The sequence below is a fragment of the Cynara cardunculus genome (assembly GCF_001531365.2).
Source record: "Cynara cardunculus var. scolymus isolate 2C chromosome LG 11, CcrdV1, whole genome shotgun sequence".
Lineage (NCBI taxonomy): Eukaryota > Viridiplantae > Streptophyta > Magnoliopsida > Asterales > Asteraceae > Cynara > Cynara cardunculus.
The window spans coordinates 9,893,713-9,916,499 of NC_037538.1; the positions used below are offsets into that span (position 1 = coordinate 9,893,713).

At 35.5% G+C, this 22,787-nt stretch overlaps 2 protein-coding genes and 1 pseudogene across 2 annotated transcripts in view; all 3 read right to left on the bottom strand.

Moving 5' to 3' along the window:
• Window positions 1-20,609, bottom strand: part of LOC112521720 (nuclear poly(A) polymerase 3-like) — a gene marked incomplete at its 5' end in the record, with an annotated part of 22,524 nt that extends 1,915 nt beyond the window's left edge. The window contains 8 exons of the mRNA XM_025130716.1: window positions 13-315; window positions 387-461; window positions 1,059-1,172; window positions 1,408-1,569; window positions 1,842-1,904; window positions 1,985-2,092; window positions 20,063-20,140; window positions 20,355-20,609. Of these exons, the coding sequence (XP_024986484.1) occupies window positions 13-315; window positions 387-461; window positions 1,059-1,172; window positions 1,408-1,569; window positions 1,842-1,904; window positions 1,985-2,092; window positions 20,063-20,140; window positions 20,355-20,609 (1,158 nt within the window). The remainder of the gene's footprint in view (window positions 1-12; window positions 316-386; window positions 462-1,058; window positions 1,173-1,407; window positions 1,570-1,841; window positions 1,905-1,984; window positions 2,093-20,062; window positions 20,141-20,354) is intronic.
• On the bottom strand, window positions 12,197-12,753 carry LOC112520812. Its single transcript, XM_025129409.1, has one exon. The coding sequence runs from the start codon at window positions 12,659-12,661 to the stop codon at window positions 12,398-12,400; it is 264 nt and encodes an 87-aa protein (XP_024985177.1). The 5' UTR covers window positions 12,662-12,753; the 3' UTR covers window positions 12,197-12,397.
• Window positions 20,610-21,199: 590 nt separating the features above from the next.
• LOC112522278 lies at window positions 21,200-21,835 on the bottom strand (annotated as a pseudogene).
• Between the last annotated feature and the right edge of the window lie 952 nt (window positions 21,836-22,787).

Sequence of the window (22,787 nt, forward strand, 5' to 3'; positions counted from 1 at the left end):
CTATATATATACCTGAATATGACGATAACCTCTTCGAAACTCGTTTTTGATCTTCATGAATGTGCTAGTGGTGATGTTGGAATGGCAATACTCATGTGGGCTGCTAGGAAGCTGAATAGGCATTAATGCTCGTGCTTCAAGAGGATGAGGCGGTAGCATCATCCCCTGTTGTAGAAGTACTGGCATTGGCCATGGCCACAAAGCAAATGTCTTAAAGAAGATTGAAACAAGACCGGCCAAGCTCACACCTGGATTCCTTTGACAAATAAAGGCTGCTAAAACAGCTAAATGGATACCTCCAAATAACCCAAATAACTGCAGAAGACACTTTATACTATTAAAAAGAAATAAAAAGAAATGATAAATGTGGGAGCTGAGAATAGAACGAAATATCTTWCATTACCATACATCCCTCTCCTCTTTGCCCATAATTTAACACAACACAGTAATTCCTGGAATATCTACAATACAGCAAGAAAGTTGAGTTGTGAAAGTGTGACATAGGTAAAGATCAGCAGCCCATAAATATTCTGATTTCACAGGCTAAAGGAAGTTGATTATTCTTGAAAATAGACCCCGGTAAGGAAGCTAAAGGTTTCATTCTTCCTTTTGATGACACTTCATTGGCTTATGAAGTTATGATATGATACATCATTTCATTAAATTTGCAACAAATGACTCCACACAGAGTTCCATAAAGAGATTTTACTAGTGGTCAAATATCTAAAATACACGTTAGTAACATCATGTTAGGGGAATCCTGTGGGCCAAAACCACCACAATAGGCAAAATAGGAAAATGTTACAATTAGTAGAAATCCCAAAATGAAAATAGTTGCAACTTTTATGTAACAAATAGGAATCAAGTCTTTAAATTGTGGTTAGTTTTCTACAGAATACCCCATTGAGCAGTATGAATTTAATTGCAACTTTTTTTGCAGGAGATTTTTGATTTTCAGGAGTGAAGGAAAAACCATCAGAGAATATGCACACTTGTATGCCCATAAGTTATCCCTAACGCACTTAATGCAGTATTTAGAGTTTCTGAAGCCTCCCTACCTTGACATCTGGAACGAGCTGCAGGATGCTATTGTTTGCACGTACTCCAGATAAACTCTTCCAACTTGTTTCATCGATACCATTTAAGAACAAGGGGTTGAGAATGTCAACATTCTACAAATCAAATTCAGTAAAATGCGTTAACTTTGTATCGGTGCGCAATCACACATCCAAAATTAAAGAAGCATCAGTTATCTCCAGTGCAGCTGGCATTAAGTCTTTTAAATAAATGGTTGTGGGGTTGAGACTTGCCATTAGTGGGATGTTCAACCATATGAAAGAAAACAAGTAAAGACATAAAACAGAAAGTCAAAAGATGCAGAAGAAACCATAAATCACTCCAGCTAACCTCAGGAACAGTTGTTACTTGAAGTCGAGCATAAGTCAAGTCGATGGAAATTCCATCAAATTTAAATCTCATTAAAGGAACCTTTGCATCCTTAACACAGTGGATATCCGACACTTCTATTCTTTTTTCAAGCATATTGCGTAGAACTATGAAAAAATCCTCCTGTGCAACATAAAACACAGAGTTCACAAATTGCACTTGCAAGATTTCTTTCTGATTGCATACCAATTGAAACACCAGTAAATAATTCCAAAAACAAAAAAATGAACTAGCAGTCAATCATCAGCTAGGTGCTGTCGACTCCTTTGAGAGCCACACCTGACCCGAAAGGCCTAATGTTTGCTAGGGCCTTGTAGAGGCCGCATGGACCAATTGAGCCAAAGGTGCTGGACAACACAGCTTAAGAAAATGAAGTAGCAGATAAAATGACTTACTGTCAAAGAGGCAAGCCAAGGGCCAACACACAGAGCATCAATATCGGACTCCACATTATGCACCTAAACAAAATTTGAAAACAAATTATAAACCAAGAAGATCTTGCTCCATGGAGAAATAAATAAATGAAACAGAAACTCACACCAAGACCATACGATCCATATGTTAATATAGTTGCTGAGGCAGCTCTAATCTGATTTTGCGGCAGCCAACGTCGGTAAGCAACTCTCKTAATCCACTTGATMACTATCTGCATGAAAGAAACATGAAGGTTTTGTACATTACACATGTATGAAATTTCACAAGAAGATATATCCTACCCAAAATGAAATGTGGTACGTAGTATACCAGATTAAAACCACAAGTTTGCCGATGWGAAAACCGTACATAGGTTATATTCATCACTCTTCCCTTCCCTTCCCTTTGTTTTTCCTTTCTTTTGGAGATCATGGTATCGGGCACCTWTCGGCCCRTCTAGTCCTGGTTCATGCAAAKTGCCCCTCCACAYGAACCTGGGAAATTYTRGGCMTTCCAGCCAACGGGCCCGACCACAAAAAGACTCGTAGTATCTAGCAACCAAACCTATGACCTCATGCCAGATTTGACATCCCACGAGATTAATGACTNATCCTGCACCAACAGATTTTCTTGAATCAAACTCATTAAAAATAGCAACAATTTTGCATCTTTTCATACTAGGGTACATACATATACCCATCATATCGCGTAATTTTTGATCAAAATCACTCATTCTTACAGTTTTAACGTTTTTTATTCTTGAAGCATGTTTTCAAGAATAGAAGCATGATGGTACCGAAAGATTAGTCGCTCCAATAATAAACCAAACAATGCCTATATATATACCTGAATATGACGATAACCTCTTCGAAACTCGTTTTTGATCTTCATGAATGTGCTAGTGGTGATGTTGGAATGGCAATACTCATGTGGGCTGCTAGGAAGCTGAATAGGCATTAATGCTCGTGCTTCAAGAGGATGAGGCGGTAGCATCATCCCCTGTTGTAGAAGTACTGGCATTGGCCATGGCCACAAAGCAAATGTCTTAAAGAAGATTGAAACAAGACCGGCCAAGCTCACACCTGGATTCCTTTGACAAATAAAGGCTGCTAAAACAGCTAAATGGATACCTCCAAATAACCCAAATAACTGCAGAAGACACTTTATACTATTAAAAAGAAATAAAAAGAAATGATAAATGTGGGAGCTGAGAATAGAACGAAATATCTTWCATTACCATACATCCCTCTCCTCTTTGCCCATAATTTAACACAACACAGTAATTCCTGGAATATCTACAATACAGCAAGAAAGTTGAGTTGTGAAAGTGTGACATAGGTAAAGATCAGCAGCCCATAAATATTCTGATTTCACAGGCTAAAGGAAGTTGATTATTCTTGAAAATAGACCCCGGTAAGGAAGCTAAAGGTTTCATTCTTCCTTTTGATGACACTTCATTGGCTTATGAAGTTATGATATGATACATCATTTCATTAAATTTGCAACAAATGACTCCACACAGAGTTCCATAAAGAGATTTTACTAGTGGTCAAATATCTAAAATACACGTTAGTAACATCATGTTAGGGGAATCCTGTGGGCCAAAACCACCACAATAGGCAAAATAGGAAAATGTTACAATTAGTAGAAATCCCAAAATGAAAATAGTTGCAACTTTTATGTAACAAATAGGAATCAAGTCTTTAAATTGTGGTTAGTTTTCTACAGAATACCCCATTGAGCAGTATGAATTTAATTGCAACTTTTTTTGCAGGAGATTTTTGATTTTCAGGAGTGAAGGAAAAACCATCAGAGAATATGCACACTTGTATGCCCATAAGTTATCCCTAACGCACTTAATGCAGTATTTAGAGTTTCTGAAGCCTCCCTACCTTGACATCTGGAACGAGCTGCAGGATGCTATTGTTTGCACGTACTCCAGATAAACTCTTCCAACTTGTTACATCAATACCATTTAAGAACAAGGGGTTGAGAATGCCAACATTCTACAAATCAAATTCATTAGAATGCGTTAACTTTGTATCAGTGCGCAATCACACATCCAAAATTAAAGAAGCATCAGTTATCTGCGGTGCAGCTGGCATTAAGTCTTTTAAATAAATGGTTGTGGGGTTGAGACTTGCCATTAGTGAGATATTCAACCATATGAAAGAAAACAAGTAAAGACATAAACAGAAAGTCAAAAGATGTAGAAGAAACCATAAATCACTAGTTCTTTATAAGAGAGAAAATAATGATTTTAGTTCATATGTGAATCACACAGGTTCACATATGAACGTGTTCACATATGAACAGGTTCACATATGAACATATAGTTCATATGTGAATCACACGAGTTCACACACACACATATGTGTGTGTATATATATGTGCGTGTGTGCGCGTGCAGATGAACGTGTTAGAATGAGAGTTAATATGATAAGCGTAATAAGGGATCCGGATCTTTGATCTCCTTTAATCTCAAACCCACATATGAATTGCGCTTGATATAGAGATTGATTTGGCGCATCTCAGTGCATCTCATCCTAATGTGCATCCAAGGGTGTAGATCATTTCTTAGTCTTCTGACTTTAACTTTACTTCTCACGGGAACCTAACCCTACACACACACACCCCCCCCCCCCCACACACATATATATATATATATATATATATGAAAAATAATCTAAATATAATAATATAAGGAAATAATTAAAAAAATTGTATAAAAATTATAAGAAAAGAAAAATAAAACAAAATTAAAAAAATTATTTTATATTATGTTCTATAGATTTATTAAAAGAAAATAAAATGGTTAAGAAATAAATAAGATAATAACAGAAAAGGAAAGTACGGAAGAATTTTGATTCTTGTTAGAGCAACTCGGTTCTAATAAGAACATGTGACTGTATAAGAACCTCCGTCTCAGAGGTTCTAGTAAAAAATCTAAAAAGAACCCTATCAAAAACCTCCATTGTCGATGCTCTTATATTCGAAGTAAACTTCTTTTTCCTTTTTATTTATAAATATATGTCTTATTTCTCTGATATTCATTATTTGACAAAATAATCTTTACCTTTAAAGACTTGACACCATAAGCATGTCATTAAAATCAACAATGCAAATAGCCCATAATTTGGGGTGTTACATCATCCTCCGTCTTTGTTATGATCATATCCCCATCCTTGTTTCCAACGAAAAACGAGGATTTTTTAAAAACCAAAAAACAATCATGTAACCAAGCCTCGCACATAAATCTGAAACACCATGTAGAAAATATGTGAACGTCCAATGAGGAGCCAATTGAGTGAAATGAAACAAGCTTGAAGCTTGCCACCAAAAACCAAAGCAACACCATCTTTTTGCTTGTGCCATTTGAGGCTCTTAAGGTAGTGTTTGGTATGCAGACCGGATGAGACAGGACAGGATGGGACGAGACAGGACTAATTGTCTGTCCTATGTTTGGAACTATGTTTGGTACGACTAGGACATGACAGGACTGTTAAAATGACTATATTACCCCTAAATGTTGTTCAATGTTATTTGAGAACATTCATGGCCTCTATTCATCTATGACTGAACCCCTATTGCGAACGGACTCCAGTTGTGCATTGCGTTTGGTGATCTATTTCTCAAATTTAAGTCCCAAAAAAGCAGAAACTACATTGGTTCCATCAACAATTATTCCTTCATAGTTTTGAGGCGGAGACCTGACTGAATTTAGTTTAACAGTTACGTAAGCCTATTGTTGGTATACCTACAACAGCTCTTTGTTAGCTAGCAATGATAAGAATTGTCCCTACAAAAGTAGTTGACTGAGACTTGGAAGATTTGGATGCTTTTCCATTGACAAAGTCCAGGGGAGCTATCAAAGAGTATTTACTGTAAGAGAAGACTTCAATTTATGTAGGTTCAAAGATCAATAGTTTATGTGAAATAGGCTTTTATGCAGAGGAGCATTTTATTATTAAAACTACATGGTAAAGGATAAATTAACAGTGCGAGCATGAGGAGTTCTTTACACACACAGCCATTACACACACACAACCATTACATGGTGAAATCGTACGCAGTGGAGAAATGGAGAAATCGTACGCATGCAAAAAAGCGAGATGGAGAAATCGTACCGATTGCAGAGGAGAGGAGGCGATGGAGACGGTGGAAGAAAAGGAGACCGACGGACGAGTCCCTACGTCGACTATAGTAGATCTGATAGGAGATGGCAATCCAAAATGGGATTTTACAGGAAACGGAGATGGAGAAAGGCGGTGGGGGAGGGCGCACGAATATGGCTAAAAGAGGTGGGGGGAGGCAACCACAGATAGAGAAAGGTTTAGTTCCTCGTGGTTAATCAGGTAGCATTTGATACACAAATGTAATTGGACATGACTAAATAGGACATGACTAAATAAGACATGACCGGATATGACCGGACAAAAGGGTAGGATTAGGACAAGGGGATAGGACTGGACGGGACGGGAAACTTTTTTTTTTTAATTTGGATAAATATTTGTTACTTTTATTTTGATAAATTTAGACAAAACAGGTTGATTACCGGTAATTCTAACCATTTTTACATGGAACTTGTCTTTAAGGACATGAATGTGAAAGAACATTTTTTGTACTCAATAATTGAACTTGGGTCCTGCCTTGTATTTGGGCAAATTCGCTCCACTCCTGTAACACCCCAAATTTATTTTTGGGTTTCTCTCTCTTTATTTCTAACGAGATTTTCTTTACCATAAAGGTTGATTATAACATCTCTCTTCCAACAGAGACACATACATATAAGGTTAGTTCCGGTGAGAAAGAAAGTAAGGTGAGAAACATAATGGTGGATTTTTACCTTGGATGCACATTACGATGAGATGAATCGAGATGCACCACATCAATTCTCGTATCAAACGTGATTTACAGGTGAGTTTGAGATTAAAGTTGATCAAAAAGTCTATATCATTTTTTACGCTTCTCACTTTAACCCTATTTCTCACACATATATATTTGCCTTCAGATGGAGAGGAGAACCCCTCCGAAATTTTGAAGAAAAACGGAGATACGAGTGGGAAAGCGGCTGAAAAAACAAGTTAGGGTTTTTGAGTTCTCAATCGATTTTGAGGTAGTTTCTACATCAATCTTAAAATTTATTAATCCTTCTTGCTCGTTTAAGATCATANTATGATCTTAAACGAGCAAGAAGGATTAATAAATTTTAAGATTGATGTAGAAACTACCTCAAAATCGATTGAGAACTCAAAAACCCTAACTTGTTTTTTCAGCCGCTTTCCCACTCATATCGCCGTTTTTCTTCAAAATTTCGAAGGGGTTCTCCTCTCCATCTAAAGGCAAACATAAGAGGGAGTGGCTTATGGCTGCAAGAATCTGGCCTCCTGTCTCTATCCCTGACAAAATGAGATTATCTCGAAAACGTAAAATCAAATGCTTTACCGCCTTACATCCAGGCCCCCTAAAATGCATGTGTTTTACACTTTTAATCCCTGGACCAAACAACCTAACACACGGCCCTTATGGACTTTATTTCCTATTATTTATATATTTTTTCTTTCTTTTCTTTTTCACAATAATCTACACATATATAAGTGAAAAATCGTGTAAGACTAGTTGGAATTACCAGTAATCAACATTTTTGTCCAAATTTATCAAAATAAAAATAACAAATATTTATCCAAATTCAAAGTTTAATGAGAAGGGTTTTGCTAAATCAATAAGATAGAATTGAAGTTTCCAAACAAGAGTTTGTTTGAATGTTCTATCTGTATTTATTGTATGGAACACATGCTACAATGGTATAGAAAACAAAGTTGTGTTGGATATTATTTTAATCAAGATCAATCATATTTTTCTTTCATAATCTAATATTTTAACATCCATATTATTACGTCAATTTTTTAATATGAAAAAAAAATATATGACATAAGTAGTATCAATTATGAACAATGTGACAAATTTACAGTAGGAATATAACTTATCTTAAAATAGATGCTAAATCTTAATCGATTAATGTCCAAAAGTCTAAATAAAGTTAATATTTATCTGATGAAAAATATTATCGGTTTTATTTTAAGAAGTAACTACTCATATCATATAGGTCTTTTGGATAGAGTTGGGTATTACTCCTATTCATAAATATATTGAGAGATAAGAGATTGGGATGATTTGAACACGTTCACAGAAGACAAATGACGACACCGTTGATGATATTAGAAAATGTGACGGTCAAAGGAAGTGACAAGGAGGACAAGCCAGTGAGGGCATAGAGGATTCGAGAACTGGAAGATAAATTACCAGCGCCTGACGGGTATGAGGGGATGTTTAGTTTTTCATAATTTTCTAATGTTTTCTAGTACTGTCTTGTGTACAACTTTTTTTTTAGTATAAACTAGTATAATATGTTGTTTTCTTTTGAATACTTTTTGTAATTCACCTATTTGTTTCAAAGTTATTCTTGAGTTTTTCAAAAACTTCAAAACAAAAACTAATAATTTTCTGAAACATTCGTGTTTTGCCAAAGCTTTTTTGCCAACACTTTATCGTTAGTCGATGATATCACAAAAATAATTTCTCTATTTTTTAGATTTACATAAATCTGTTTCCAAGTGGACATGTTCTTATGAGGAATATGATCACATCCCTATAAACGAGGATTTCTTAAAACCCAAAAAACAAACAACACGAAACCAAGTCCCACACTTTAATAGGAAACACCATATAGAAAATATGTGAACGTCCAAGTGAGGAATCAATTGAGTGAAATGAAACAAGCTTGAAGCTTGCTACTAAACCCAAGCGTGACACTGTCTTTTTTGCTTGTTCCATTTTGGGGCTCTTAAAGGTGCTGCACATAACAATAAATATATATAATCACTTCATCATGCATAATTTGTTGGTCCAACAACAATGTGTAGTTGAAAGTCCAAAACCACTTCAACTATACATTGATGTTGCATAGTTGGACAAATAAATTCCGTATGATGGAGTGATTATATATATTTTTTGTTATGTACAACAGCTTTAAGAACCCCAAATGGCACAAACAAAAAGATGGTGTCGCGCTTGGGTTTAGTGGCAAGGTTCAAGCTTGTTTCATTTCACTCAATTGGTTCCTCACCTGGACGTTCACATAGTTTCTACATAGTGTTTCATATTTATGTGCGGGGCTTGGTTACATGATTGTTTTTTGGTTGTTAAAAAATCCTCGTTTTTCGTTGGAAACAAGGATGAGAATATGATCATAACAAAGACGGAGGATGATGTAACACCCCAAATCGTGGGCTATTTGCATTGTTGATTATAATGACATGCTTATGGTGTCAAGTCTTTAAGGGTGCGTTTGGAACGCAGACAGGACAGGACAGGACAGGACGGGACAGAACAGGACAGGACAGGACAGGACAACTGTTCAGCGTTTGGTAAGACCTGATAGGACTGGACAGAACTGGTTAAAATGACCAATTTACCCCTACTGAGTCAATCCTAGAATTCTAACCACCATGATCAAAACCCAATTTTACAATGACAAATTTCAAACCCTAAATCGATTTTACAGTGACAAATTTACAAACCCTAAATCGATTTTACAGTGACAAATTTCAAACCCTAAATCGATTTTACAGTGACAAATTTACAGTGACAAAYTAGAGCTGTGACAATCAATTTTACAGCAAACCCTAAATCGATTCAGATCAATTATTAAATTATTCAAACCCTAAATCGATTTTATACAACTTCAATCAATTTTACAGTGACAAATTTCGATCAAAACCCAATTTCACAGCAAACAGATCCATAAATCGATTCAAACCCTAAATCGATTCAAGCATTACAACCAGCAAACCCTAAATCGATTCAAGCAAAGCAACCAGCAAACCCTAAATCGATTCATAGCGATGGAGAAGGAAATCGTGTACCTGATGAAGGAGAAGGAGGGTGCGATGGAGAAGGAAATCGATTCAAACCTCCCGTCGCCGTCGCCGATGGGGAAGGACGCACGATGAGGGTGCGATGGAGGCAGTCTGAGAATGGAGGAGCGAGTGCGATGGAGTCTGAGCATGGAGGAGCGAGTGAGCATGGAGGAGCGAGTGAGCATGGAGGAGCGATGGAGAAGGAAATCGATTCATGGAGGAGCGATGGAGAAGGAAATCGATCCCGTCGCCGTCGCCGTCTGAGCATGGAGGAGTGAGTATGGAGGAGCGATGGAGGAGCGATGGAGTCTGAGCATGGAGGAGCGAGCATGGAGGAGCGAGCATGGAGGAGCGATGGAGGGTAGATTAGTAAAAAAAAAGTCTGTTCCACTTAGTTCCAGGGGTGAAGGGTGAACACCCGTGTCCCATGTGTGTGCAAGTTAGTTCCAGTTAGTTCCACTCAAAAACACACCAAACGTGGGACAAGTGTGTCTTGTCCTGTCCTGTTCCACCCTGTTCCACGTACCAAACGCACCCTAAAGATAAAGATTATTTTGTCAAATAATGAATATTAGAGAAATAAGACATATTTATAAATAAAAAGGAAAAGAAGTTTACTTCAAATATAAGAGCATCGGCAATGGAGGTTTTTGATGGAGTTCTTTTTAGAGTTTTTACTAGTACATCTGAGACGAAGGTTCTTATACAGTCAATGTTCTTATTAGAACCGAGGTGTTCTAACAAGAACCAAAATTCTTCCATACTTTCATTTTCTATTATCATTTTATTTATTTCTTTACCATTTTATTTTCTTTTAATAAATCTATATAACATAATATAAAATAAATTTTTTTAATTTTGTTTTATTTTTCTTTTTTTATACGATTTCTTTAATTATCTCATTATATTGTATTTAGATTATTTTTCATATACTTATGTGTGTGTGTGTATAGGGTTAGGTTTCCGTGAGAAGTATAGTTAAAGTCAAAAGACTAAGAAATGATCTACACATTTGGATGCACAATAAGATGAGATGCACCGAGATGCACCAAATCAATCTCCGTATCAAACATAATCCATATGTGGGTTTGAGATTAAAGTAGATCAAAATCCATATCTTTTCTTACGTTTATCATATTAACTCTCATTTTAACACATTCATCTGCACGGTCACACACACATATTATATATATATATATATACACATATGTATGTATGTATGTGTGTGAACTCGTGTGATTCACATATGAACTATATGTTCATATGTATACGTAAACATGTGTAATTCACATATGAACTCTTATGATTCACTTATGAATTAATTAACTGATTCGCATATGAAGCCGTATGATTCACATACAAACTAATTAATAGATTCACATATGGATTGGTTAAATAGTTCACGTATGAACTAATTATTGGGTTCACATGTAATAAGATAGTTCATGTGTGAATTACATAGGTTGACATGTTTGCCACCTATTTATAAACATTACAAAACTACCCCTCTATCTTCAGCATACACATACGAATAACTATTCGGTGGTTTACAGTCAAGGTCGCAAACGTTGACGAAAATCATGAACTCACTGAGCTTGTAAAACTAATTTTTAATATGCATATGAGGGGCAGTGAGATTGAAGAGTGGACAAGGGTAAGGGTCTTGCTTAGAGATTTATATATATCAGATTTTCGAATGTTTGAACTTATTTTGTAACGTAACCTGGTATGAGACGAGTTAACGTTGGGTTATTAATCGATTGTAAGACTTCCCCTGAGAAAGGGCTTTACTAGTTGCTATGTTTTGGGCTATCAATTATTACTTATTATTAATGATGTAACATAATTTATGGTGAAAATGAGGGTGATTCATTATAGAGATGGAGATTGGGATCCCGACTCAATTTCATGTTTATCCGTCATTATTACATATCAAAGGCTACCTAAAAGATTTATCAAGAAAACACAAAGGTTTAAATATATATTAAAAAGAAATAATCAAAGTCTATTCAATATGACTCTACCAAATTCTTAAAGGCTAGATGAGCACAGATCATCTGAGAAAATAGAGAGCTAAAATGGATGAGGAGGTAAGACGAGGAAGGTTTATAGAGTGACTAGAGTCTCTTGAGCGGTAGACTTTTGCTTTGTATAGAACATCATTAGAGAAGAAGAAAACGCTAAAGGAGAAAAGGAAGTTTCATCATATATTAACAAGTGATTCAAATAATAGCCGACACAGTTCTCTAGTGGTAACAAATCGCTTAAAAATCGTAGTCAGCATGTCTCAATGAACTCGAACAAGAACCACCAGGTTGTGTTCGTTGCGTCAAAAAACCGCACCACGAGATCACAGTCAAAAATCGTAAAATCATACACATCTTCAAAAATATTGTGGGATTGAATAGTTTATAATCATAAAATTCATATATGTATCTGCAATTTCAATTCACGAACCCCTAAAAAGGGATGGAAGTAATATCATGAATAATCAACAAAATCAACGAAATACACGGAAGGTTTCCGAGCGTTTTCATGGAAAAGAATTTAAGGTCATGACGAGAAATTATACAAAATAATACGACTGTGATTAATATGTACATAACAGATAGATCGAGTCAAAGCGTACAACCGCAGAAGACGAAATAACAGGCAAGCGTAAAGGTAAGAACCAGAGACTCTACCGCCATGACGAGGTTCCAAAGCAGGTCGTCGACGATCCAAATATCAAGCCGACGGAAGCCCTGCGTAGACCATCCGGTAGTGATTTGTGAGAGATTGTGAGAAGTCCAGGTCCAACCGGTGGTGAAGTAAGAGGATACGATGTGGATTCCGTTTGCGTCGAAATCAGGCCATCTGAGAATCGAACGCCGGAGACACATCTCGGAGATCAACCATAAGCGGTAGCCTGGTATGGAATGCGAGAGTTTGGAATATATACGCAAAGAGAGATGGCGAGAGGATCCGGTGGCGGGGCATCAAACGGAAGGGAGATAGTTTGGTGTTTATATAGGCATTTCCAGAGAGTTTGTGTGACATTTTGGAGAGTTGCTTACGTTTCCTAATCCTATCGCAATCTCCTAAAAGATTCTCTACTCTTTTTTTCAAGTCTCCAACATTACATTACATGGATTCTACACCATTCCTTTAATATTAAATATTTAATCTTCAAAAGCAAGTCAATTTTTAATATCATAACATTAATTTATATTGTTAAAGTATTTAATAAATTTATAATCCCAACAAAAATTCAAACAAATGTTGCGTAAAATAATAGTATAATTAACTAGGTAGAGTATAATAAAAATAAAAGTTATTGTGAAAAAAAAGTAAAAAAATGATTTTTATTATTGAATTAATTTTAATTAAATAGTTCAACTAAATCAACACTAATTAAAAACATCAAACCAATTCTCTTCTAAAACGACATTTATGAGTTGGTTTGAAATTACAGGTGCACAAGGGTAAGGATGGAAATGGGCCGAGAATGCATCCTTGATCCCCGTTTAAGCCCTCCGATCCTAACCCAACCTCGACTAATCCCAACGGATTCGGGGGGAAGGAATCTTCGACAGGTTCGGAGAACTTGTTGGGTAGACATTTAATAAAAAAACAATGTATTTTAAATTAGATATCAAAATCTCAAAAAAATAATGGTCAACGCTAACATATTTTCTTAATTTTAGAGATTACAATAACTATATTATAAACATATTAAATACATTTAAATGGTCAACTCTCTTTAATATTAACTTCTAAATAAAAAAATTTATATTAAGAGATTTTTTTATTTTTTATAGAACGAATTATTTTTCTGTTCAAAATATTTTTACCTTCTTTTTTCTATTTTCTTTATTTTAAATAATCTATTGAAACAATAAAAATCTCCAAAATCTTTATTTTCTCTATTATAAAGAACTAGTGATTTATGATTTCTTCTGCATCTTTTGACTTTCTGTTTATGACTTTAATTGTTTTCTTTCGTATGGTTGAACATCCCGCTAATGGCACTCAACCCCACAACCATTTATTTAAAAGACTTAATGCCAACCGTAATGGAGAAAACTAATGCTTCTTTAATTTTGGATGTGTGATTGCGCACCCATACAAAGTTAACGCATTCTAATGAATTTGATTTGTAGAATGTTGACATTCTCAACCCCTTCTTCTTAAATGGTATCGATGTAACAAGTTGGAAGAGTTTATCTGGAGTACGTGCAAATAATAGCATCCTGGAGCTCGTTCCAGATGTCAAAGTAAGGAGGCTTCAGAAACTTTAAATTCTGCACTAAGTGTTGAAGGGATAACGTTTTAGATATTTGACCACTACTAAAATATCTTTATGGAACTCTGTGTAAAGTCATTCGTTGCAAATTTCATGAAATGATGTATCATATCATAACTTCATAAGCCAATGGAGTGTCATCAAAAGGTAGAACGAAACGTTTAGCTTCCTTACTAGGGTACTATTTCAAAATTAATCAACTTCCTCTAGCCTGTGAAATCAGAATATTTATGGGTTGTTGATCTTTACTTATGTCACATTTTTCACAACTCAACTTTCTTGTTGTATTGTAGATCTTCCAGGAATTACTATGTTGTGTTAAATTATGGGCAAAAGTAGAGGGATGTATGGTAATGTAAGATATTTCGTTCTACTCTCAGCTCTCACATTTATCATTTCTTTTATTTCTTTTTAATTGTATAAAGTGATCTTTTGTAGTTATTTGGGTTCTTTGGTTGTCAAAGGAATCCAGGTGTGAGCTTGGCCGGTCTTATTTCAATCTTTTTTAAGACATTTGCTTTGTAGCCATGGCCAATGCAATGATGCCACCGCCTCATCCTTCTGAAACACGAGCATTAATGCCCATTCAACTTCCTAGCAGCCCACATGAGTATTACCATTCCAACATCACCACTAGCACTATCATGAAGATCAAAAACGAGTTCCAAAGAGGTTATCGTTATAATCATGTGTGTGTGTGTATAGGCATTGTTATGGTTTATTATTGGAGCGATTAATCTTTTGATACCATCATACTTGGCCTTTTGTTGAAAACATGCTTCTCTTCTTGTTTGAAAATACAAAAAAAACGTTAAAACTGTAAGAATGAGTGATTTTGAACAAAAATTACGCAGTATGATGGGTATATGTATGTACCCTAGTATGAAAAGATGCAAAATTGTTGCTATTTTTAATGAGTTTGATTCAAGAAAATATGTTGGTGTAGGATCTCTTGAAGCCTTTGATTGAGGAAACCCCTTTGAACCCTACCCTTACTCAAAGTGTTACCAACAATTTTTCAAAAAGAAGCCTTTCAACTTCTAAAAAGATGAGCTAGTAAAGGTAAAACTTGTTCTATTTTCATTGGAACAATTCCAAAACTCGGAAACTTAAGATACACATTGCAGGTGTATTAAACTGAAGCAATTGAGCTCGGGATTGGCACGTAATGACTTGCGTAAGCTCAAATCTTGGCGCTACTTGCATATAGGCTTGGATTTATGGGTTCAAGTCTTGGTTGTGCAGCCTCTACTTGTATAAACTTTGTACGTCTGGCTCATTTGGGATTTCAAAGCTGAGCTATTTAGACTAGATGATGGTTTGCCAGGCTTCGCAGCTAGCCGGCTCATGCTCAATTCTTTGCAAAATCCTTGTATGTTATTTTTTTTCTAAGTTAGAAGCTTCTTGTTCTATTTGCCATTTTCCCCATTCCCTATTCTCCATTTTGCAGGATCGATATCTATTTCCCCATAAATACCAATTTCATAATGAATAAATATTAATTGGCTAAAAAGGATTACGAGTTAAATTGCATAAAGTATTAAAACCATGATGCACCTGTTGTTTGCTTGGGCTTTGTACATCTTGCTTATGTTGTTGAATCTGTTGTTGCAGCTGGAGGAGTTGTTTGTTTTCTATGACCCCAACCTTTACGAATACTTGGATACAAACATACAAGGCCCAAACGTCTTTTTTTTACTGGGGATTGTTACCTGGCAGGAGCAACTACTTGGATCTAGATTTACTACAAAAAGAGTTCACAAGGAATCTTGTTATGGGTTACAAAGGTCTAATGGAAAAAATGACTCTATCCATTATTCAAGCATTTGAGTTACCCAAAAGCTTGCACCAGCTTGTTGATACCCACCAGTTATTTTCAAACTCGAGCAAACGGTACGGTGTCCCAAATTCCACACCTCATTATTTTCTCGGGTATCTCGCTCCCGAGTATCGGAGTAGTGGGATAATGGGTTAAAGACAGGTATCCCGGGTTGGTTCAAGATTTGGTTGTGCATAAAAATAGAATACTCAAATTTTCTGGCTTTCTTTTTGTTGTTTATATAGATTTCAGAGGGAGGAAGGGTTTGCACATTTGTTAGAGAGAAAAGGATAATCATTTTTTTTTGGTGGACGTCCTTCAAAAGCCCATGATATGATATTTCTTCTTACTATTGCAAATTATTTTTGTGTATAATGTGATTGTGAAGGGATTAGAACATGTGTCTGCAAGCTATTTAAATAATTAATTGGATTTGGATGCACGGAAACCATCAATCTTTCAAATAACATGGTGATATGCGTCGTACTACTTATCCCAACTTATACAAACATTTAAATAACTTTCAAGCAACTATCAAGGAACGAGATGAATAATGAAAGTGTGAACGAGTTACTAAGGTTGTTAAGTTCAGAGAATGAGTTAAGTTATTTCTTTAAAATGGATAAAGTAGGATATAAGGTTTAAATTTCTCTAAATTTAAAATTTTCCGCTAAAATCATTATCATGAGAGATAAATGGTTTTTTTATTATATTTTATTAATAAGTAACCGTGAAAAAAATTGTTTTCGAGAGAAATAATATTTAATTAAACATATAGAATTTCTTAGTGATGTAATATATAAAATAGAGAATGTGTTAGAACTGAATGCAATTATACTACCTCGTCTCGAAATAAATACTCGTATTTCTATTTTATTTAAAATATATATTCTATTTGAAAAATGTAAGTATCTTTGTTTTATAGAAAGGAATTTTCTTTCTCTAATAATAAAGATAACCCTATCATTAAATGAATTAAAATAATGTAATAATATATTTTACAAACCATGTGTATTTTTATATTATGGATATTTACTATGGGAGAAAGGAATATTGTTTAACAGCAATTTCAACAAGTTTACCAAGAAAGACTCCCAAATAAACATTTATCTTAACTAAAAACATTACATGACCAAGATCTTTCAATAACTTGCAAAAACATGTTCAACTCTTTTCACGTTACACACAAAAATAACTTGTAACAGTAAGAAGAAAAATGAATATACAAGTAAAGCAATATAATATCATGGACATTTGAAGGACGTCTGCAAAAAAAAAATGATTATCCTTCTAACAAATGTGCAAATGTGCAAACCCTTTCTTCCTCTGTAATCTATATAAACAATAAAAAGAAAGCCAGAAAATTTGGATATTCTCTTTCTATGCACAACCAAATCTTGAACTAACCCAGGATCCCTCTCTTTAACCCATTATCCCACTACTCGGGTACTCGGATGCAAGATACCCGACAAAACAATGAGGTGTGGGATTTGAGAACACGGGTACCATTTCACTCGAGTTTAAAAATAACTGGTGGGTATCAGCAAGCTGGTGCAAGCTTTTGGGTAACTCAGATGCTTGAATAATGGATAGACTCATTTTTCTCATTAGACCCTTGTAACCCGTAACCAGATTCCTTTTGAACTCTTTTTGTACTAGATCTAGATCCAAGCAGTTGCTCCTGCCAGGTAACAATCCCCAGTAAAAAACGACGTTTGGGTCTTGTATGGTTGTATCCAAGTATTCAGTAGGGTTGGGGTCATAGAAAACACGCAACTCCTCCAGCTACAACAACAGATTCAACAACATAAGCAGGAAGTACACAACCAAGGCAAACAACAGGTGCCTCACGGTTTTAATACTTTACGCAATTTAACTCCTAATCCTTTTTAGCCAATTAATATTTATTCATTATGAGATTGATATTTACGGGAAAATAGATATTGATCCTGCAAAATGGAGAATAGGGAATGGGGAAAATGGTAAATAGAACAAGAAGCTTCTAACTTGGAAAAAAAGTAACATACAAGAATTTTGCAAAGAATTGAACATGAGCCGGCTAGCTGTGAAGCCTGGCAAACCATCCTTTAATCTAAAATAGCTCAGCTTCGAAATTCTAAATGAGCCAGCGTACAAAATTATACAAGTAGAGGCTGCAGAGCCAAGACTTGAGCCCATAAAACCAAGCCTATATACAAGTAGGGCCAAGACGTGAGCTTATATGCAAGCCATTACGAGCCAAAACCAGCTCAATTGCCTCGGTTAGTACACTTGCAATGTGTATCTTAAGTTTTCGAGTTTTGGAATTGTTCCAATGAAAATAAAACAGGTTTTACCTTTACTAGCTCATCTTTTTAGAAGTTGAAAGGCTTATTTTTAAAAATTGTTGGTAACTCTTTGAGTAAGGGTAGGGTTCAAAGAGGTTTCCCCAATCAAATTGTGGCTTCACACATCCAAAATTAAAGAAGCATCAGTTATCTCCGGTGTAGTCTCTTTTAAATAAATGGTTGTGGGGTTGAGACTTGCCATTAGTGGGATGTTCAACCATATGAAAGAAAACAAGTAAAGACATAAAACAAAAAGTCAAAAGATGCAGAAGAAACCATAAATCACTCCAGCTAACCTCAGGAACAGTTGTTACTTAAGTCGAGCATAAGTCAAGTCGATGGAAATTCCATCAAATTTAAATCTCATTAAAGGAACCTTTGCGTCCTTAACACAGTGGATATCCGACACTTCTATTCTCTTTTCAAGCATATTGCGTAGAACTATGAAAAAGTCCTCCCATGCAACATAAAACACAGACTTCACCAATGGTCGCACTTGCAAGATTTCTTTCTGATTGCATACCAATCGAAAAACCAGTAAATAATTCCAAAAAGAAAAAAATGAACTAGCAGTCAATCATCAGCTAGGTGCTGTCGACTCCTTTGAGAGCCACATCTGACCCAAAAGGCCTAATGTTTGCTAGGGCCTTGTAGTGGCCGCATGGACCAGTTGAGCCAAAGGTGCTGGATAACACGGCTTAAGAAAATGAACTAGCAGATAAAATGACACTGTCAAAGAGGCAAGCCAAGGGCCAACACACAGAGCATCAATATCGGACTCTGCATTATGCACCTAAACAAAATTGAAAACAAATTACAAACCAAGAAGATCTTGCTCCATAGTATACCAGATTAAAACCACAAGTTTGCCAATGTGAAAACCATACATAGGTCATATTCATCACTCTTCCCTTCCCTTCCCTTTGTTTTTCCTTTCTTTTGGAGATCATGGTATCCGGCACCTTTCAGCCCTTCTAGTCCTGGTTCATGCAAAGTGCCCCTCCACATGAACCTGGGAAATTTTGGGCCTTCCAGACAACGGGCCCGACCACAAAAAGACTCGTAGTATCTAGCAACCAAACCTATGACCTCATGCCAGATTTGAAATCCCACGAGATTAATGACTCGACCAACCAATTGGAATTCTTGATTTTCTTCTTTATATACCCGATGAATTGAACATAAAAGAAATGTTRATATACTTACATGTCTATAACTTCCATCATGAATTCTACATTTCTACAACTCAACGAGAGCTAGCTCTAGCAAACAAAATTTAAGACAAATTTAATGTAAACTTGATTTATTCTTATTTGCTTCCAGAATGACATTTTGGCACTCTCCTAACTTCAGTCTCCTGTGCATCTTGTATAATACTCAAATCTCAAAAACAGACCTCCACAAAACAGCTTGGACATTACAAATGTCATATCCTAATTAGTCTCTTCCCTTTACTTTCTTTCTTGTCCCTTCTTCTAGTCTCCATATCATCATTATTTTCAGCTATACCATCCAATAGTTACTTTAAATTGCAGTCACAAGTCACAATTGCCATTTATGTTAAAGTTTGCACACAACATAATGATAAACCGTGAGAGCTTCTTTCCATACACTGATGCAGGCACGTAGTGGTTGTTATGATCTTTTAGCATTGCAACTTCTTTATGATCTCACAACCATACACGCATATTGTTCTTGTATTCTGCTTTTAAAACTTAAATAACTTCTAACTCAAACTACGGGCTTAAAAGAAAGATGAACCCAATTAAGAAAACAATACCAAATAAATCACTAGAAAGAACGCAGTTAGATTTAACAACAGTGAAAAAACTAATTGCATTTAAAGCATTACCTCTTTAAGTTTTCGAATGACATTGTTCCTCCTCAGTTCCTCTTCTCGAGAAGGCACAAGACACTCATCGTTCATAAACTGTAAAGAACAATGCAGAAAGTGTAAACATTCTGGCCATCATAAATTCCGCGCATAACATGACAATTGAAAATCGTACATTTCTGTAAAAATAAAAATCTATGCCAAATTTTATAAAAACCGAACAGTTCTGACTAAAGGACATCCAGCAAGAAGTAATCAAGAAACAAAAAAAGTAGTTAAACTAGGGTTTTTTAAGTATATAAAATCCTGCTTGTTGAAGAAAGATTGATTTCTCCAGTTCAATTCGAGCCACCACAGCAGGATTCAGAGCAAATCGCTCCGGCACCAACACTCGGTGATGATTATGTAGGAAATTAGGGTTTACGATATTGAATATATACGCAAAGCGAGATGGCACTGCGAGAGGATCCGGTGGCGGGCATCGATAACAAGGGAGACAGTTTGGTGTATTTATAGGCACTTCCAAAGAGTTTGCGTGCGATGATGTGAGATTTTGGAGAGTTGTTTACGCTTCCTAATCTTATCGCATTCTCCTAAAAGATTCTCTGATTTGTTTTTGAAGTCTCCAAAATTACATGGATTCTACAAAATTCCTTTAAAATTAAAATCTTCAAAAACAAGTCAATTTTTTTAAGGGGGTGTTTGGGATTGCTTATCAAAAGTGTTTTTTAATTTATTTCAGTCTGACACCCGGAGATAAGTTATTTTCTAGTATTTAGATAAGAAAAAAAAAAGTTGCTTATATCGGTGTCAAACCGATAATAAACAGTTTTTGATAAGTTAATCCTTCTTGACTTATGAAAATTAACTTATTACCAGTTTACCATTTTAACCCTATGAAACAACCTTCCTCCGATACACAGCACATACATCATCATCGATATCTCTTCTCCAGATATCTCATCTTCACAAAAAGATACACAGCACATATACATCATCATCGATATCTCTTCTCCAAATTTAAAATTTTAATTCATGACAATTACCTTCTTTATGATAAATAAATGGAATCGATGAATAATTTATTCTGCATTCAGCTGTTGTTTGTCGAGAATCGAAAGATTATGTGGATTGTGAAGATTAGCAACTTGTAGATAGAATCGAACCACTCTCTCTTGATTGATCTCAAATCACCGTTAATTGAGACAAGGGATGGACGTTGGAAAAACACCAATCGTCAGCCCAAACCGCCGTCCAACTTGACGGTTCATCACCGGTCTTCGTTATCCTCTCCTTTTTTACCACCACCGTTTCTTCTACATCTCTGCTTCTTTTCCGGCAGCTAACAGTTTCACTTCCAATCTCCAGAGGGACATTCAGAATATAGCTTTTCTCCCAGGCACTTCAAATGCATCCCTATCATAGGCTTTTGCAGCTCCAATAGCTGTATCAAACGTCCCCAACCAAACCCTAGCTCCATTACGTTTTGGATCTCTGATCTCAGCCGCATACTTTCCCATGGCCGCCGTCGTACTCCTCTGTAATGAACCTTCACCTCCTCCACACACACTCTGTTTCCTTCGAATCGACCTCCAAATGCGGTTTTCCAGATCTACTATCGAAAGATTCTGGTACTGTTGAATGATGAGAAATTGATGTTTGAGAAGTGAAAACAAGGCAATCAGGAGTATCGTTATCATATTCGTAGAGCAGGTGGTGTCTGATGAACTGGAGAGCAGAAACTTCATCCAAAGTCGCCATTGTTGATGGAAAAGAGGAAGATTGAAGAATGAGAGAATTAGGATGATAGTGGAATAAAGAGTGAAGGGATTATTAATGGTATTGGTATAAATGTTTGTTAATTATTAATGTTATTGATATAAATTATTAATCTTATTGATATAAATTTTTGTCAAAGATATTATTATAAATGATAAATTTTTATATGTTAAAAAAATCAAATAAGTTAATAACCAATCTCAAATATTTTTATAAGTCAATAATACGGAAGACTGTCCTTTTTAGTCATTTTACAGATATAAGCAAAAATTTGTCAAACACTTAAAAATAACTTATCAACTTATTGCAGTTTGGTATCGCTATAAGCTAACCCAAACACTTTTTACAAAACTCCGATTTGATACCACATAAGTTAATAAGCACTTTTACAGAAAAACATAAGTTGTTTTAGATAAGCAATCTCAAACACCCCCTAAATATCATGACATTGATTTATATTGTTAATTTAATGGATTTATGATCCCAACGAAATTTCAATCAAATGGTATATCTATATCTATACTATATTATAAAGCATTTGGCTAAAACTTTTAGGGTGCGTTTGGTGCGCGGACAGGACAGGACAGGACAGGACAGGACAGGACAGGTGTTCAGCGTTTGGTAAGACATGACAGGACAGGTTAAAATGACCAATTTACCCCCAGTAACCTGTTTAGTGTTTTTTTCTCTAAATAATCAATATAATAAATGCTTACAAATACTATTTAAAAATATCAAAAAATTTCCAAAATCAATCGTAATTAAAAAACCACATTAGCAAATCCAAAGATTTAAACATCATATTCACAAACAAAAAGTGAAATGTTTCCCAACAGACTTAAACACAAAAGATCAAATKTTTACAATTGTGTACCAAAAGACTTCAACACAAAATATCAAATGTTTACAATTGTGTACCAAAAGACCTAAACACAAAAGATCATATGTTTAGCAACCAACATCA

Coding starts and splice junctions, on each gene's coding strand:
- LOC112520812 (XM_025129409.1), bottom strand. CDS start 12,661: ATGTGTCTCCGGCGTTCGATTCTCAGATGGCCTGATTTCGACGCAAAC.